The 18,792-nt window shown below is 37.0% G+C and overlaps 1 protein-coding gene across 1 annotated transcript; it reads right to left on the bottom strand.

Moving 5' to 3' along the window:
* Positions 1-2,579: 2,579 nt before the first annotated feature.
* On the bottom strand, positions 2,580-18,709 carry SYAP1 (synapse associated protein 1). The gene is made up of 9 exons (XM_064646688.1): positions 18,416-18,709; positions 15,533-15,651; positions 13,539-13,605; positions 11,797-11,870; positions 11,347-11,486; positions 9,472-9,617; positions 6,301-6,359; positions 5,164-5,311; positions 2,580-3,588 (listed from the first exon to the last, which is right to left on the bottom strand). Exons 1-9 carry the CDS (start codon positions 18,594-18,596, stop codon positions 3,461-3,463), a joined length of 1,062 nt encoding a protein of 353 aa, XP_064502758.1. The 5' UTR covers positions 18,597-18,709; the 3' UTR covers positions 2,580-3,460.
* Between the last annotated feature and the right edge of the window lie 83 nt (positions 18,710-18,792).

Here is an 18,792-nt window from a genome sequence, read left to right as displayed (position 1 = left end):
AGTCAGCACTTACTGAGACAGAGTATCAGGCTAGACAATTAATCTTCTAAACTCCAGCTGTATTGAAACCCAGACCATTATCAAGGTGGTTCTTCACACTGGAACAGTACAACACTCCAGACACAGCCCATGGACCGAGGGCCCAATGTGGCTGCTACTGCTTGGCAGAGCACTTTGTTCCTTTCTATGAAATAGCTATTGCAAAGTAAAGGTCAATAATGTGTGAGGGGCCGACAGTTCAAGGGTGCATCTCACAGTCTGGTGACAGGCTCCTGCACATGCGGTTATTCTTTAAATGCATGAGGTTAAAATCAACGTCCTGCGCTACAGTACTACATACACCACCCCACCAAGCAAACACCAAGATCACCAAACTGCAAGGAAGGAAAAAAATACTGAAGAAACAAACTAAAAAAATCCAAAGTTTACTAAAACAATGCAGGTTAACTGTAAAAAGAGAACAGCTGTAAGTGATTGAATGAAAATGTAAGGGAACTTTTTACTACACTTTTCTTATTCCAGGATTTTACAATCTTTCCTCTTCCTCATCCTCCAAAAAATTACTAAATAAAAAAATTCCATATAGGTATTAACTTAAGCCAACTGGACTAGTAATTTAATAGCTGAAGAGGATTCTTCAGTGCACAGAAGATCTGGAGATGTTGGCATCTCAGGAGAAAGCTGTATCACCATTCTAAGCTAACCTGCATGATTTCTGGGTAATCTTTTCTCTGTTTCTAAAAGGTTAATTCCAAAATTTGCAAGTTCAGCTTCCTCCAAGAAAACTTGTTAACAATCTTTTTGATTGTTTGTTTGCTTCTCCTCAATGTTTTAAACAACTGCACTTTCTGTCACATTGTATCCACAGGATGGCGATTTACATTTATTCTTGGTTTCTTTTCATTTTGTCATTGATTTCATACTGTTGTGTTGCTGGATTTTAGCATCTGCACCATCCCAGTCCTTGGAATGATGCTATTAAGAAAACACCAGCACGCTTGCTTATATATATACATGTATATATACTATTATGACACATTTGGGCTACAGAGACATACAATATTGACAAAGAATGTGAAGAAGTCTACCTGTGTTCATCTCACGTGACAAGTGGAATGCAGACACTTCCCTTCTTTCCACGTAGAATAAGAACTGCTAGGCACTTGTAGCACCTGCCTAAATGAAAAGCATAGAGCAGGCCTGAAAACTGCAGAATTACACAAAATTTACTTCAGTTTTACAGGTTAAAACCAGATATGTATATTGGAAAATATTAATATGATATTTGATAAGAGACTTTAAATATCAGAGTTCTAGTCAGATTCAGCCTTGCTACATTATTGCCTGTTTAAATGTAAATTCAAATAGTGGGTTGGTTTATTTTTTTTCATAGACATGCTTTTCATGGAACTTGGAAAACAAAGGTTTTATATGTAGGAACCATCTTTCATGAGAGATGAAACCACTATATAGGTTATGCTTACATGAAATCAAACATGAGGCTTCATGTGTAAACTCCATGCAAATAAGGTAATAATACATCTGAAAACACTAAGAATGATCAGACTTATTTTTAAGAAAGTGGACATTTGGAGCACTGAAGATTGGCATTTGGAGATTTTGAACTCTTAGTCATCCAGGGAAGGCTTGCCACTCTCAGAATAGAACTGCCCATCTTTTTAGAAGGTGTTGTGTCAAACTGTACAGGACACAGATCCTAATATCTCTAGCTTAAATCTATAAGCAGTTGAATTTGTCAAGAGTAACCATTAAGCTGTGAATAGTCTGATTTTTATGAGTGTAACATATTTAACTTTTGTGGTCTTTAATTAATCCTAGATATAAAAAGCTTCTTAAGTACCTCTTATTTACCATGATGTATCTCACATCTGTTTACTAAGTGAAAAACACTATAAAAATACAAATTCTGCATAAAATGGTTTGTAGTTGAGAAAGTGCATGGCAATAAACTAATTTGAGAAGCCAAATATATGCAGGTTTAAAACAATTCCTTTTGTATACTGAGAAATACAGGAGAGCTTTCTGTCCAAGTTGCTAATGGAGACAATTTTAAATAGACCTTTCTTGCAGTAACAGCAGTTAAAACTACTTAGCTCTTTTCAATTCCCACGGGATGAATATTGACTGAGTAATTACAGCTATAATCTTTTTCAGTCTCTTTACAAAAGTTTTCTGCAGAATTATGTCATTAAGACAGAGCCTACTGTATGTAACATGGCTATAATTCAATTGTGCTTAATGGCTCCAACCTACTTAATTTTACCCATTTTCCTTTGTATTTGGAATTTCATGAATGTTTTGTCACAGAAGTTTATGAAATAGATGACAAATAGAACATCAAATTTTCATTTATATATATGAGGATACTGATTTAATGGTAAAACTACAGGAAACATCTAGATGCCTATGAAGAATCAAAAATCTTTTAGAGAAAACCCCCTATTTTTTAATTTAAATTCCACGTCTTAAGCACTGTGACAATGTATATTTTTGAAATCTGTGTAAGTCTGAAGTATGCTTGCCTCTCACTCTGCCCTCCTTCCAAATAAAAGAGACAGTTTTATACATATCTACAGTATTTAATAAAGGTGTCCAAACCAGCAAAAGTTTTTACATAAATGTTTCAGCACTTAAAGAGGAACATTTAATTTGCTCTCAGCTCAGACAGCAAAATTAAATGGAAACATAACAGCCTTCTGCAGAGAGAATGCATTAAACTATTTCTCTCTGTGGGGAAAGGCAATATCTTAATATGAGGATTTAACAAAAACAAATTTAATTCAAGCAGTTAATAATTCTATTCTTATTTAAATGCTTAAATGTTTGCCACCTGACTGAAAAATAATCAGCTTCTTTTGGAGTCTGCATTAGTATTTTTTAACAAATCATTGAAAGTTATTCAATAGAGTTTTCTACAAATTGATTGGCTACATACATTAGGAAGTTAAATACACATGAAAGCTACCAGCTACAAGTACCTCAAAAATAGTACACATTTACAGATTATACAGGGATCAGAGTGCAAATGTCAAGAGAGAATTGTTTTCAAGGACTAAGTTACTTACAACACCCATTTTTACATCCTAAACAGAAGGCTGTAGACAAAAAAAAATTTGATTCTTATATTTAGAAATCTCTTTGAAGAGCTTCTTGACCACCTAAAAACGTGAACTGTTGCTTCATGTATTAATGTTATCACTTTTAATTATGGCATATAACTTGCAGTGTCTGCCTCCTCTTTTTTTCTTTTGAAGAATATAGAAGTTCAGAAACTGCTCATATAAAGAACAGAAATACTAGTTGTATTCCCATATGGAATTATAATGATTTTAGATTCTTTTATGTCTTTTGAAGATATTTCTGTAAGCAAAATATGAAAGCAGAAATCCATGTCAGTCTTCAGAAAAAGCTTTGGGTTATAGTAATTTGGTGAAAATGTTTAATTTTCTTCTTGCAGCATTTCTTCTATTTCTTTATCCCAGTTTTCATCACGCTTTTCCGATTCTGTCACCACCTCATACTCTTGAAGCTCTTGTTGTAATTCCTTTTCCCAATCAGCAGTTTCTTCTACAAGAGATAATGTGTAAGAATTTAATTGATAACGTATAATGTTGCTTATTATTATAAAAGCAGATGAATTTGCAGTGCACCTCTCTTGTATTTCCTAAACTTTATTGACAATTCTCCTTAAAAACTAAAGAAACTTCAAGATCAGAAATTTCACCTTCTTATTCCTACAAGTAGGAATTAAGTAATATATAAGTCTATATTCCTATGTGCATACTATAATAAAGATCTAAAAAGCAAATACATAGCTAAGTTGTTATAAGCATCCCTTTGCAACATCATTTCCTACAGTCTTTCAGTCTGCTATCAACTGAATCAAGTTTACACTTTTAAATCTCCATAAAATATGAAGTTCATAAATGTGTTTATATACTGTTATGAAAAAAAAATAGGACCAAATGCTGTGCCTAATTTAAAACAAAGAAGCAGGTATTCTCCTCACTGGCATTTGTAGCTAGGCAAGCTCATTTAATCAGGGTTAAAGGTAATCATATTTCATACTTCAGGGCAAAAAATGAGTCAGAAGGCATTACAGTGTTATTAATCTCTGTTTTAATTAGCTCTACCTATCATAGGCAAGAGTGTGGGGGAGGAGATGGGTGTTTGATGTTGGTTAGTACTTCAGCCTAGATACAAAGGTACGCAATTCCATAGTCCAAGTCAGTAAGGCCAGCTGAGATTTCTCTGAACAAATAACAAATTAATAACTTACTGAAACACTTTCATCAAAGAAATAGATGCAAGAATCTGATTTTACTCATAACAATTCCTCAAACTTGGCTACATATTGGAAAAAAAGAATTCAGAAAACAATGATTCAGAAACATCCAAAGCACATTGTAAGATGAATTCTGAAAGTTGTGGTGAATTACCTCTTAAGCACCTACATATACAAGCGTCTTCATAGTAAATTGTTCATTGTGTATGGCCAGAGTTCGATCATCACAGACTGTTTTTCATGCTCTTTACACTAATATTAGTTCTTCTGAATTATTTTAAGTATAAGCTCCACCTAATTTCTTTTTATCATTCTCAGAACTATTTGTTAAATTTTAAGTGTTCCAAATGCCTCTAAACCTTTTAGAGCAGAGGCCTCTGCAAGCTCATAGTCTGGTGCAAATACTGCCTTTTTAGCTGGTGCCACAAGAAGAAAACAGAGCCTGACTACCAAATACTGTACTGTACCTACAAGGATGTCAATTTAAAGGAAACAAAAAACTGTACACATAAGAACCAATGAAAGAGAAGGCAGGGAAAGGAGGAGATACACAGGAAAAATGCCCCATACTCACTTTCATGGAAGAGTGACCTAAAATTTCTTAGGTGCTTTGGATTTAAACCCCTCATAGCTAACATTCTGTGTAAGACGTGGTTTGATTGTGGTGAAAATTATAATTAATTTCTGCAATCTCTCATTGTGTACACTTTGAAAAATTTGCTAAATTCTCATTTCATACACTTTGAAAAAACTGTCACAAATCTACTTCTCTAAATTGAATTACAACTTTTTTTTTTTTTAAATCAGCCTTTCCTAGAATTGCTCTACTTAAGACACAGAGGTAATAATAGCTTTACCTTCTACTGCTGAAGTCTCTTCTTTCTTTTTGTCTAGCACTAGTTGTTCCATTTCTTTTCTTAGGTCTTCCTGATTCAGATTACACGTATCAAAAGCATCACTCACAAATTCTGATACTCCTGGACTTGTGGAAATCTCTTCCTCATCCTGCAGCAAGACAGTTTAGTATAAACTTATCCAGACAGGGGAAGAAATGTCACCAACACGTATTTCCACTCATGTGACTGCTTTTAAATAGAGTCAGCAAAAACCAAACCAAATGCGTTTTTCTGACAACTGTTTTTCTTTATGGGATACTTTTCTTTAAGAGTATTTTTGTACAGACAAAAACGTTAGATAGTTGTACTGAAAATTATCTGCTTTGCATCCTAGGCTGCCTTTTTGGGTTCGCTTAACAACTTTAATTCTGTTTTTGTAATCTTCAGAAACAGTAATAAACTCATAAGCAGTTTACAACAGGACCTAAGATTAACACTAAAAATTTGGCCACACTTCAGTAACAGTTTTCTATACAGGAATAAGATTAAGAGAGGACTGTTCTTTGAAATCTTTGTAGCTTAATTTAGTCCCCTGCATATTATTGGCAAGTGGATGCACAGCTCTGCTTCTGCCAAGAGTGTTCTCTGGCACCGATTTTACAATCCAGAAATGAACAAGGGTCATTACATGCCTATGGTACAGGTTTCTGCAGTATCAAGTAAAAGTGCAATAAAACAATGATGATGCAATGCATCATTTAGATTTCCTATACTCCAGCCTGACCACCGCTGAAGAGCTGGACAGAACATGGCACATAAGTACATTTTTATGAAGGTACTCCTCATGTCTAAATACAATGCTAACCTTCTACTCCAAACATTTTCGAAATGTCACTCTTGGGAGGAAAAACATATCTTATTATAACGTGCAAGATACTAATGAAAGCATTCTTCAGATAAATTACTGTTTCTTCTAATGAAAATCAGTTTCAAGATTATATGCTAAAAATTATCACAGCAAAAGAGCAGCAGGTTAGGACTGTCAGATACTATATTATTATGGTTTCACAGCAAAACTTACTCAAAAGGATGCATAATTACCTACTAAGGAACAGCTTCACATATTAAATACCAGATAAAATATACCAGCATTTTTACCTCTTGAGATTTTATTTGAGGCTTTATTGTAACAGGTGGTGTTTTCGGTCGTACTGTTTCTATCAAGGGGGAGAGAAAAAAAGGTGGATTACATTTAAATATGTAAAAATATCATTTAATCTGTGTGTCTATTAAATACACAGGGAAATATTCCATTTTAAGATTTGAGGAATCCTGGTGGTTAAAGGCTGAATTCAACCATAGGTGAAGCATTTCAAACAACAAAATGGAAGAGAAGCAATTTACTATTCTTAATTAAGGCAAATTTAGCAAACCATTTCCTCAATATGACTCCAAAGTTAAAAGACAGGAACACCTCTGACACTCAAAAGGATCCAAAAAACCATGCAGATAGGAGCAGTTGGGAATCTGAGAGAATGTCTTCTATAAAACACTTACAGATGGCACAACATGCCACAAGATCTTTCAAGTTACAAATAAGTAGACTTGGTCATGAAATTCAGTTAATGTCTACCACAGAAGTTCCCAAACTCCCCTGGCTGGGTACTACTACTACTGACATGGCAAAGGAAGTCATTGAAAAACATAAACCATAGAAGCTGGTTCAAATTTCCTAAGAAAATTTGCTGTGCATTCTGTATTTAGTAGCATGGTGCTAGAAGACAACGACTGTTTACAAGCAAGGATACATCTTCTTCCTAGCAGGTAAAAGAACATCCCAACTTTCTTCCTTGTGCAACTATCAGGGTAGAGTTACAAAACAGAGCCAGGTGGCTGCAAGAACAATTAACATACAGGGCAAGTTATGGTAGCAATGGGCTGCTTGCTTAGCAGTTCTGCTTGTTTAAATATGCAAAGCAGCTCTGAGCTCACAGCTCTGCTTCCTGCCGTGTGCCCAGGGGGACCCCTCCTGCTAACTCAGCAATTTCAGAACAGGGAATTTCTTTATGTTTAGTTTTTAAAATTAAGATCAGTTTTAATTAAAATAATTTCCTAATTGGTAGCTATCACTGCTTTTACAGCTTATCTACTCAATGCCCACTGCTCTGTCCCATCCTCTCTCTTACACTAGAATGTGGAACATCTTCCATTTGTATCTTCTTTTTTCCTTTCACATCAACCATGCCAATTTAACTTTCTGAAAAGAGCAGCCAAGGAGGAGGCAGAGCGACATAAAAATGGAAGGCTAACAATTCTATTTTATAGACAGTCAGCTTTAAGAAGAAACTCTGAACATTACGAAGAATTACCAACAGGCAATTACTTCCAGTTTTAGCCTCTGATTAGGGAATCCAACCTTCAAAAATGTTACTTAAGCCAAAAATAACATGGATGATTCAGAGCTTCCCAAATCTATGCAATTTCTGAATGAAACAAAACATGTATTTACTGCAGTCTAGTATATGTATCTTTTCCATTACAGAATGTAGAGTCATTATGACAGTAAATCTATTTGCATGTCCTACACTGTATGGTGGTCTAAACTGTATGAGAGCCACAACAGGCCAAAAGACAGTGGTTTGGTTTTTTTTAAACTCAAGATATGTTTTGGTTCAGTCACAATGGAAATTTTACTAGAATCTAGCAACTTTGACTGGCAATTTCTAAGGGTTTGGATGACTCAAACATTACATTTTTGTTGTTCAACAGGGTCAGATACCATCTCTCCTGTAGAGTTGAGACACTTCAATTAAAACACCCATAGTTTTGGACAGCAGACCACTGTCTTGAATAAAAGAAGTGGGAATTGGTGCCTCTTGGTTTGCAGTAGATGCTGGAATAGCCTGTCTTGTCAGTGCTCTTGGATATTAACTCAGAGAAAACTACTTTTTTTCACTCTAGATGGGGACCTTGCCTAGGCTGACACAGGCACACTCCAAACAGAACCTATGAGAAACAGAATGAGAAAAACTGACAACAAAGGCGCACACACACACACAAAAGCTTGAGGAAGCCACTACAGTCCTTTTCAAAAAGGTATCTTCCATGCAATATACAAGACCAGCTCTGAAATCCCATTTGTAACCTCCCCTTCATCCCAAGGTGCAGCTGCCAGTGTCCAAGGAGCCAAGGCCCAGCTGACTAATCCTAGCTCAAACAATGCAGAAAATTAGTAAGCTGTGCAAAAGACCTGTGAGAAAGCCTGTAAAAAAAATAAGGAAGGAGACATTAGAAACTGAGGTAGGAGTAGAAAGATGGGACCATTGGCAGTGCAAGGACTCAAGAGGAAAAATACTAAGAAAGCTATTGTATTTGAAAGGGGAGAAAAAGAAGTCAACTTGGCAGTGATCAGCTGGCTGTCAGTCAGGCCAGCATGTCCACATGACAGGACATAAGTATTAATGGATTTCATGGATGACAACAATTTATTCATATTGGGGATATGAGAATCTGTTCAAGGGTGCAGCAAAAGCTTTCTCCTGCCCAATTTCTGCCCAGCCTGCCAAGAATCTTCAAGTGTCTTACCAGAGGTGGTGAGCCCACCTTAACTTAAGCTAAGATTTAATGAACTACTGGTTATCTTTTGCATCTTTGCCACTAACTGCTTTCTACTCTTTAAGCTGCTTATATTCCTGCTCGCAGAACTTGTTTGCATGCAGATAAAGAGGCACAGTGGTTCATAAGAGGGTCAGTAAGAATCATCAGTATAAAATGAGCAATGTAACTAAAGACATCTATGTTGAAGTGGCTTTTTCATCTCAAGACTGAATCCCAAGTAACCTCCTGGTCCCCATTTTTTCCCATTTCTATAATACATTGTGGGCCTTTCCACACCCTGCACGTCTCTGCCTCCACCACCACCGAAATTCTACCTCTGTATCGCCCGCTAATTTGTTTGGTCTGAGGGATAAGCAAAAGCCAAGAGCAAACTATATGCCAGCTGGCTGGGTTGGCTAGTTGTCTGACCAAGTGAATCAAGTCAAAAAAAGTACACCTGAGACCACTAGTGGTCATGAGCTGTTATCAGCCAAGTACAGCGTTTCTCCTCTTGAGATTTCCATTCCTCTGACACAGTTAGCTGAAGCTGGAAAACAGTTTGAAATCACTAGGAGCCTCTTCTTCCCCATGCTACACAAACACACCAAGTATGGTGAGAGAAGCCCTGATTTAATAGGAAATCCAGGATAAAAATTTGATGGCATCTGATGTATTCAGTGAGCACGCATGACAGTAAGTTAATGAGCTTGCTAAAACAAATGTTTCCAGTACCTTTCAGTTCACTATCCTCTTCTCTGCCTTTGCTCTCTTCTTTTCCTACTGCTTGCTGTTGAGCTGCAAGTGCAGTGAGTTGTGCAGACTGTTTAATTAAGGACACCCTGTAGAAATAATTTCTCCAAAACACCTCCTCCTTTACGCTAGAGAGAAGAAATAGATTTTGATTACTACACTTGGAAGTATGGTTCCTTTTACCATCTAGCAGTGAAATAAAACGAAATATGCAGAGAGAAGGAGTAGACATAGCTGCTATTTAAGTAAAAACTTAAAAAAGGAATTTGTGATATTAACACATTTTAAAAAATCCATCATTGTAGAATTTCTTGATCCCTTACAAGGGAGTTGCAACGGACTTGAACATATAATAATAATAATGTTACAACTTTAGAAAAAACTTAACAGCATGCAGCAACACATAGTATGAAAAAATGTTGTGCTATTCCATCTCTCTCGACAAATTATGTAAACTAACCCAACAAGCCAAACAACCCTGTTCTCTTTATTTCCTCTCTAAACTCAACATTCTGTTGTTGTCAAACTATATTCATCTACATCTTCCCTAGACATCAGGTGGAACTGGAACACCTTTGATAGCAGAACTATTTCACTTAGCTGTACGTCTTTCAGTAACCTTTAGTAACTAGAAACTGACATCCCAGAAATGACCAGCTTTGATAAGTGGGAAACTATCCCATATTTCAGGTAACATTTCCCTCTGAAATCCCTCCAGCAAGAAAGAAAAGACCCAGCTTTAACCCAGAGGCAAGAAAAGGCAGAAATGGTATGACCTGTGGGGAGGAAAGTATGTAGGTTAAGAGAGAAAGAGAGAGAGGAAGAGAGAGAGGAAGAGAGAGAGGAAGAGAGAGAGGAAGAGAGAGAGGAAGAGAGAAAGAGAGAGAAAGAGAGAGAAAGAGAGAGAAAGAGAGAGAAAGAGAAATGACCACTGAGACTAAGAACAGGGGGGAAAAAAACTATTAAGCAATGTGGTAGAACAGGCAAGGACAGCATGACCAGAGGCTGGAGACAGAGCATCAGAGACAGATCTGATGAACATCTAGAATATGGGCAGATCTTCAGGACTGAAAGCATGGAAAAGGTAAATAGAAGGCGGAGCTAGGGTGGTTTATAAAAGGTGGAAATTTAAAACAGAAAAGGTCACAAAGAAAGATGTTTTCTGTTTTCATCCTTAGACAAGGAGACTAGTGTTGAGAACTCCCACTTCAAAATAATGTTGACTTTTGAAACGAGCTTTAGGAGCAGAGTCTGGGACTAGACAAGGAAGAACAGTTAGGGAATAAAGCTGTGACCAAGAAGGCCGTAACTGCTCGGACAAAGACCTTTGGATCTTTTAGTTAGGTCCACTAGAAGGAAGGCAGTTCAACGCAGAGCTTTTCCCATTGCCTATTCAAACCCAGCTTTTCTTGCTTGCACTGCTGCTGCTTTGTGAAATATTCTTTTACCATTTCTCCAGTGGGGTCTCTGACTATCTGTAACCACCTTTTTGGGGTGTCAGTTACACCAACAGATCTGAACATTTTTGTTGTTGCATTTACCTTTGTTTGGGGGGAAAAAAATAATTTTAATTTAGCCATCGGACATGGAAAAATTGAAGGCCTTTCCCATACTTAAGTTAACAGGTCCTTACTGGTTCTTACTGAAGGTGTAATAGATGTACTTCCGTTCTTTCCTCCAACTGCTAAACTTCCATGCACATGCAGTATTCCACACATTTGACATTAGCAGATAAAAAACATACATCGGAAGAACACAAAGAATTGAAGGAAGTGAAAAGAACAAAGAGTAATTTATGGGTATTTACAGAAACATTAAAAGTACGATGATACATAGTTACCAGCAGAAATTACTTACTGCTTGGGAACGAGATCAAACCTCATCCTATTGAGAAGTTCATCTTCTTGTAACATCACCAGTGCAACAGGGTACATTTGATCAAAGTCAAAATTAAACTGCACACCTGCTGGGGGATCCCGCAGAAAGTTCCGTTTGTCCTTTGAAGAACATATTTATGGTCATTAACTGATATTGGACAAAGGACACCGTATTTCACATGCAAGATCAGAAAAGCAGTATGTGAAACCTTTACAAAAATAAAAATTATACCGAGGATCTGCTGTGGCTCAAGTTGAAACCGACAGAACTATTTACTATTGCACATGATCAGCACAGTCACACGCATATATTAGAAGTATATTGAAAATACACAATTTAATGGCAACCAAACTCACTTAAAAAAAAAAAAGAGAAGCTTTAATCTCTCGAAGAGAGGATTTCAAATCTTACAGGAAATTAAATACTTACTGCTGATAAGGCCAATATTTGTTGTTGAATTGTTTCTTCTTCATTGCTGTCTACCCAGGGAGGCACTGCGGCTTCTGTTATTAAGAGGAGGAAGATAATTCCATGAGTATTACTTGAAAAAAAAAAACCCAAACAACAAAACAGACCTTACATAAAGTAACATATAGTGTCATAAAAATAAGCAGAGTTATACCATTAGTCCTATTCATAGTTCCTTTTTCTTAAATTAAGTTTATAGCATGAGAGAGAAGCTGTAGAAATGGATCCTTACTTATCAGAGGTAAAAAATAATAATTAAATAGTTGCTGATTTCTGTTGTTGTAAAAATAAAACTGTGGGGATTTCTTTGCACCAATCAGAACTTGGTGCCTCTTAGTTTAGTTACTGAAGTAGTGCTGTATGACCGGCTAAGTTGTCTGCAAATAGCATTTCTTGATTCACTCTGAATGTGTAAACTTTGTCTAAATTAAGTTTGCAAAATAATTTACACACAGAAGACACCAATTTTTTAACAATGGAGAAAAAGATTATAAATTTGTTATAAATTACATCATGTTATACACTGAATAAGCCCACTCAAGTTCAGCTGATTTACATATTTAGGTAGATACTTCCAAAATAGTTCTATAGGCTGTATAGAGAGGAAAATAAACTATTGTAGATGTATAGTTATTTATTCATCTTTTTACTGTCAATGCAAATTCAGTCTACAGAGACAACAGGATGCACCTGTAACAGTTAACTTATTACTCTTGTGCCCTTAAACTAACAATGTTTCTTTGCCTGTGCACCTGATATCAGCAAGATCTTTCACCCACATGGATTCCCTTCTGATGCTAATGCTTCTTGCAGTCAGGTCATCTGTTACTCCTTCTTTGGCCAATCTAACTACCTATTTTCATAAAGCTTTTACAAATATATTAAGAGATGCCAAAGTTTACTAACAGAGACAAAAAGAATTACAGACAACAAGATCACATAAGCAATCTTGCAAGAAGAAACCAGACCAACATACTAACTATAAACACCACGAAAAGTTTTATCACAATCCATTTAAAACAGCTCATTTTAAAGATTAACAACAGAGTCACTAATTACTGAAACTGTCAGAAATTACCGCAATCAGGTAAGACATTAAAATAGATAAAAGTCAATGATGAAACTCAACGTGAAAAAACAAGTGTTCTTATTTTAAAGTCTTGAATAGATCCACTGATGTTAATAGTATATGGGTGGATAACTTAAAGAATTTAGATCACAGATAATTACAGAGCAAATGATTTATGGGAAAGCAAAAGAGCAATTATGTCTTTAATGTAAGCAGAGTAACTCCTAAAGCAAAACTAATTAAATACTATAGTGCAAACCCTAACCTATGTTTTTAATTTCATTATGAAAATGTGACATTATTGCTAAAGCTCAGAAGAAATCAGCATGCCAGTTTTCAATAAATACACAGGTTTAAGACTCAAAACAGCAGCAAGAGATCAGCTCTGCATTAGCACAGTGATCTTTGAGGTAATTTCATAAAGCTGAATTTGGTTAAAAAAGCAAGATAATGTAATACTAACCTCACTTAAAAACATCATCTTCCTATTGCACAATATGCATTAAGTTGTGCCATAACGTGTTTCATTAAACAGAGCTTTGATAGATTAGTTTTAGATGTACCTCAACTACACAGCTTCCACCAGGTTTTCACATATGTGATGTTAGGCACTAAGAAAAAAAGCATACATTACCTGATTTTTTGGTTTGCTGCTCTTGGACAAATTTTTTCTGTTCCTTCTGAAAATCTCCAATAATTGTCTAAAAAGAAATTAGGGAACCACAATTAAAAAAAAATTCACTCCCCTTGTTTCATGTTCACTCAGCAAGTGCTTTCAAATACAGTGCAGAACCGTATTCTTATATCTGTGGGAGCCCTTTTTGTAAGTTGAAGGTGTTTCATGTCAATCATACATTTCCCTTTACTGAAACATTTGATTTTGCATTTAAGAAGTTATCACTATTGTGTATGCTTTCAAAATTATAGTTTCATCAAATTAGGAGGACAAGGAAAAAAGACTAGCTGATAATTTGAACACTGGCATACTATGCATATCCACTTACTGCCTTATCATATCAAATATGGACAACACAGACTGTTTAGACTTATTTAAGCATGTTTTAAAGCATTAAACACCTAAAGATACCCTTGGCCTTACAGTAAGTTTCAAGAGTTGCCTAAGAAATACATCCATTGCAGTAAATTGGACTTGCAAAATTGTAAAGCAGAATTTTCAGAATGTCTTCTTAGCTGAAATAACTTCTCCATTTATGTTGTTGACGAATTTTCATTTAAAAAATTACATTCAGAAATATCCTATATTGAATTTAGAATTAAAAATTGGAGAATGGTCTCAGAATATGGCATGCCATAATCTAGAAGTAACAATGCAGATGTGCTGTAGTTGAAAGCAGAGGCAAAAAACCATAAAGCTAGAAACGAATATTTAAACCACTCGCAAAATACAAATTTTATGCAGTGAGATCTATGGCTTAAAAAGCTCCCAAAAAGCACACAAGTCTTCAAGCTAAATCCTGATAAATTCCTATAATTCTTTTTCCTTCAGCAACACCGTATTAAATTAACAGATAACCTTATTACTTGATTTTTTCTTTATTATGTGGATCAAAAGTACATTAACTCTAAAATACTGTACACTGTAGTCAACGAAATCTGAAAACAAAATGTGATCATAATAGAAATTCAGAAGTGTCATTTGATGATTTATTTGGAAGACAACATGAACACTAATTACATCAAGAAATTGAATTTCATAGTATTAAAAAAATTAAAAAAAAGGCAACATTGTAATTCCCCTGAAGGGCTGTCAGGGACAGGAGCAGGAAGAGGGATCTGGCTGCATCTCCCCTCAGACACTCGTGGAGGCACAGTCCTACTGCAGCTGCATTGGTCTTGGCCAGTTACCTTTCCCTTCCCCTTTCCAAGCTACCCTCAGTAACAAACACAGAACACTACATAGCACTTATTGCCTTTTTTTTCCCCTTTTGCCAAGTTTGTGACTTAAAGCACTGGAAGAACACTCGCTGGCAGAAGTTAACTGGAGCTGGCAGCCAGGAACACAGAGGGCAAGAGATAAGTGGCAGGGTCAGGGTGGGTAAAAGAACAGGACAACAGGAAGGTGTTTCATGAGCTCACTGGCTCTTCTGAAACTGTACCTGTATAGCTCTCGGGTTTTAGGATTTAATAGCCACTGAGCTAATTCTGACTCTTGCCTCAGAGATGCACTTAAGATGCAAGCTACAGCATTTCTTCTTCCAACTAAATAAACTGGGGGAAAAAAAACTCAGCCTACACATCTCTAGACAGACATTCCCCCAACTGCTTGTCTCAAATTCTTCCAGCCCTTCCTCCTACATGTCATGCAGGAATATGCACAGTCAGCATTTTCCATATTTTCTTTTGGTGTGTCTCCAGCGTATGAACATCCTGAAGGAATGGAACACAGGTGCAGTACTGAGTAAAGCAGGGTGACCATTTTTTGGCAGGTCTACCATGACTAAACATTTCAATCACATCATTCATCATGACAGGAGATGCACAGTATCTCTTGAAATACATAATATCTTAAGACAGCTTACAGAAAGGTTATCACATGCCAGATTTGCCACATGTTATAACAACAGTAAGCAAACAGATTTTTCAGAAAGGTATCTAGAAATAAAATACCTTATCAATGATACTGTCAATTTTTCCTTCTTCTACAGACTTCTTTATTGTCTGTGCTGTTTCGGCAACGGATTCAGATATCTTTTTTGTAGCAGCAGTGGCAAAATTGAAGAGGTAACCTTTCACAGAGAAAAAAAAGAAAGACCTGAGAAAAGATCTCTTTACATCCAGTTCTTTTACTAGATTTATTTTTCCTTCTCTTTAGACATTTGCATACCTACTTAAAAGTTTCTTTCAAAATAACTTAACCCAGCTTCTGGCCTACAAAGAACTCCTAAAATTCTATTTATCCTTTTCTAATATATATTCTTTAATGACGATGATCAAACTCTATGCTCGATCACAACATTCTGTAAATCAAACTTTCATACGTGAACCTTGTTTACTAAATCAAACATTCCTACTGGTCCTTGAAATACTGTTTTCCAATGAGTTTTTTTAAGCAATGGGTCTTTCCTGATTTCATATAAGCATTTCAGAGACATGAAGCAATAAATTAACTTAGCCACACCACAGTATTAAAACATTATATATTATTGTACATAATAATAATTTTATAATACATAACTTTATATTAATAATTATATATATTAAAAAGAAAACAAAAATGCACAATAAAATCTCATAAAGTGAAGCAGAAAATCCATGAAAAATTTCATGCAAGTAACACTTGATATTCCTTCAAAAATCCTAACATACAAGCTTGCTCTTGATGTTTGCCCTTACCTATTTTGCATTGTTTTCCTCTCTTTATCTCTATGGAAAGCACCATGGCCCTATTCACTTATTTTTTTGAATATATTCAGTGTCAAAACAGCAGTGACAAATATTCCCAAAGACTCATATTTTTTGTATTAGCTGAAGTGAAGAGAGGTGGCAGGGAAAGAACTATGTAGTGTGGGCATCTGCACTGTATTATTGTTTTTTAATTAAGGAGAACAAACTTGCAAGCAGCAAGATGTATTTCATAAACATTCAGAAACAGAACAACCTTCCTTCTCAAGACCTCTCAAAACATCCAGTTTCCTTATGGGTTAGAAATGTAAGAAATAGTCTTACCATGCAAAAAAAAAATGTGAGTTCCTTTAACACACGGTTGTTAGTCACTGGTAGAATGAGTTACTTTGGAACACTGATGTCACCTTTTTGAAAGCTGACTGTTTTTGTGGTGTAGAAAATATTGTCTTTGCTATGATATCACCAAATCAATACTGAAATATGCAGAGGTCTAGCCAGCCTTTAAGCAAGCCAGGTTTTTATATGTAACTTCTGTTTATAGGCCACAGAATGGTGGCAACCAAACATCCTTGAAGTACTCGCCAGCATCTTTCATATCTGTTATATGGCTCTACAACTCATCACATGCTTCACATACAAAAAGATGCTTAACTTCTACACTTTAGATATAAATACATATACTATTCCCTTTACAAGAGTAGAGGAAGCAGCAGCCTACTGGATTGCTTACTCCGTACCAGCTTTTATTGGTTGTTTCATGTATCCCTGAAAACTTTCTCATATGCAATTGTGTTAGGTGCAAAAGGTGCTCAGACATTTGCTTTCTGGTGACATTCTGGTGTTGTTGGACAAAGTAGTTCTGGCCAGTCCTGGAAACGGGCTGAAGAGCAAAATACTTTTTATTTTCATTAAGGGCAAAGATATTTTTGAAGTAAGGTACTTCTAAAACCTCACTGTGAGGTGGCACTTAGCCTTAGAAAAATAGAATTCGTGGTGGAAAACAACACTTCCACTTTCAAATGACAAAAAAAGTTACCCTCCATCTTATAAATCTGTGCCTGTATTAAGAACATGTATGTAGCAATAATGCTATTATTAGTTCACACTGGCAAAACTTTCATAACCTTTATAATGCCGTGATAATGAGCAAAAAATAACATCTGTAAGGCTTTGGTTTTACCAGTAAAATGCTTTATGTGCCAGGGAAATTCTTTATGTGCCATCTTTTCTACATAGCTACCCTGTTTGTTAGCCGTGCAGATGCTTCTAGAGTCTTAAAACAGCCATATCCAAATATCTATAAAAAAGCTTTTCTACCACAACCTACCCTGGTGTCACGGACAATGAACCCATGGATCACTAAACCAAATTTTCACTTCCAGAGCAAATTATGGGATGGACTTTAATATTGGTAACAGTCAACACTTATTCTTCCCCTTAAATTCAAAGTACTTTTTTCTTCCTGAACAACCAGAGCAATTAGCAGATTCGAATCAATTTACCACAATGAGACAGGACTAGTATTTGATCAATCTCCACAGGCAAAACTGCTGCAGTTCAGATTGCCTGAGACAAAGCACAGTCAAGAACCATCTCAGATTGACCTCTCAGATTATACTGATCCAGCATTTCAGAGCATCAATTTAAAAAAACCCTTCGGTAACAAGTATAGATCTGTACTTTGGATTAATTTTATCTATGAATCTGTAGTAAAGCAGGGATCTTATAGCAAATTACAGCTTTGCCCCATCCCTGGCAGTGTTCAGGGCCAGTCTGGACAGGGCTTTGAGCAACCTGATGTAGTGGAAGGTGTCCTTGCCCATGGCAGGAGGCATGGAATGAGATGATCTTTAAGGTCCCTTCCAACCCAAATCATTCTATGATTCTATGACAGACAAGTTCAACAAGATCATCAAACCTCATTATTTTCTTATGAAACCCCCCACCACCAATTCATGAAGTGCATTGATTCTATACAGACAGACTTATTCTATCTGTACAGAGCCCGCTTCCCACAGTGCCAACAGAACAGATACTTAAGGAAACGCTGCCGCTTTAATAACAACTCCGAAAGAAATGGCAACCGAAAGGCACGTTCGCAGCCGTTCACTCTGTTCACACGTCAGAGCAGCACCGGACACTCACTGCCGAGCCCCTTGGCCTGGCTGAGCAGCGCCTCCGAGTCCTCCTGCAGCTCCCCCTGCTCCTGCGGGGCCGGACCCGCCTCCTCCTCCTCTTCCTCAGAACTGCTCCTCTTCCCGGCGGGCAGCAGCTGCTCCTCCCCGGCCCGCTCCAGCCCCAGCCAGCTGCCCAGGCCGCGCAACATCTCTGGGTGCGGTGGCTGCCGCGCTCGGGGGTCCCGGCGCTGCTCTGCGGAAACCGGGGCGGCCGCTCCGCGCTCCTTCCGCGTGCGCCACTTCCGCCGGGAGCGGCAGCGGGAGCGGGGAAAGGGGCGGGAGCGGGCGGGGTGGAGCGGAGGCGCGCGGGGCGGGAGCGCGCCGCACCTGTCGCGCGTGTCGCGG

This window comes from Pseudopipra pipra, chromosome 2 (assembly GCF_036250125.1).
Source record: "Pseudopipra pipra isolate bDixPip1 chromosome 2, bDixPip1.hap1, whole genome shotgun sequence".
Classification (NCBI taxonomy): domain Eukaryota; kingdom Metazoa; phylum Chordata; class Aves; order Passeriformes; family Pipridae; genus Pseudopipra; species Pseudopipra pipra.
The sequence above is the reverse complement of the archived record's forward strand: the minus strand, read 5'-3'. Positions and strand labels throughout refer to the sequence as shown.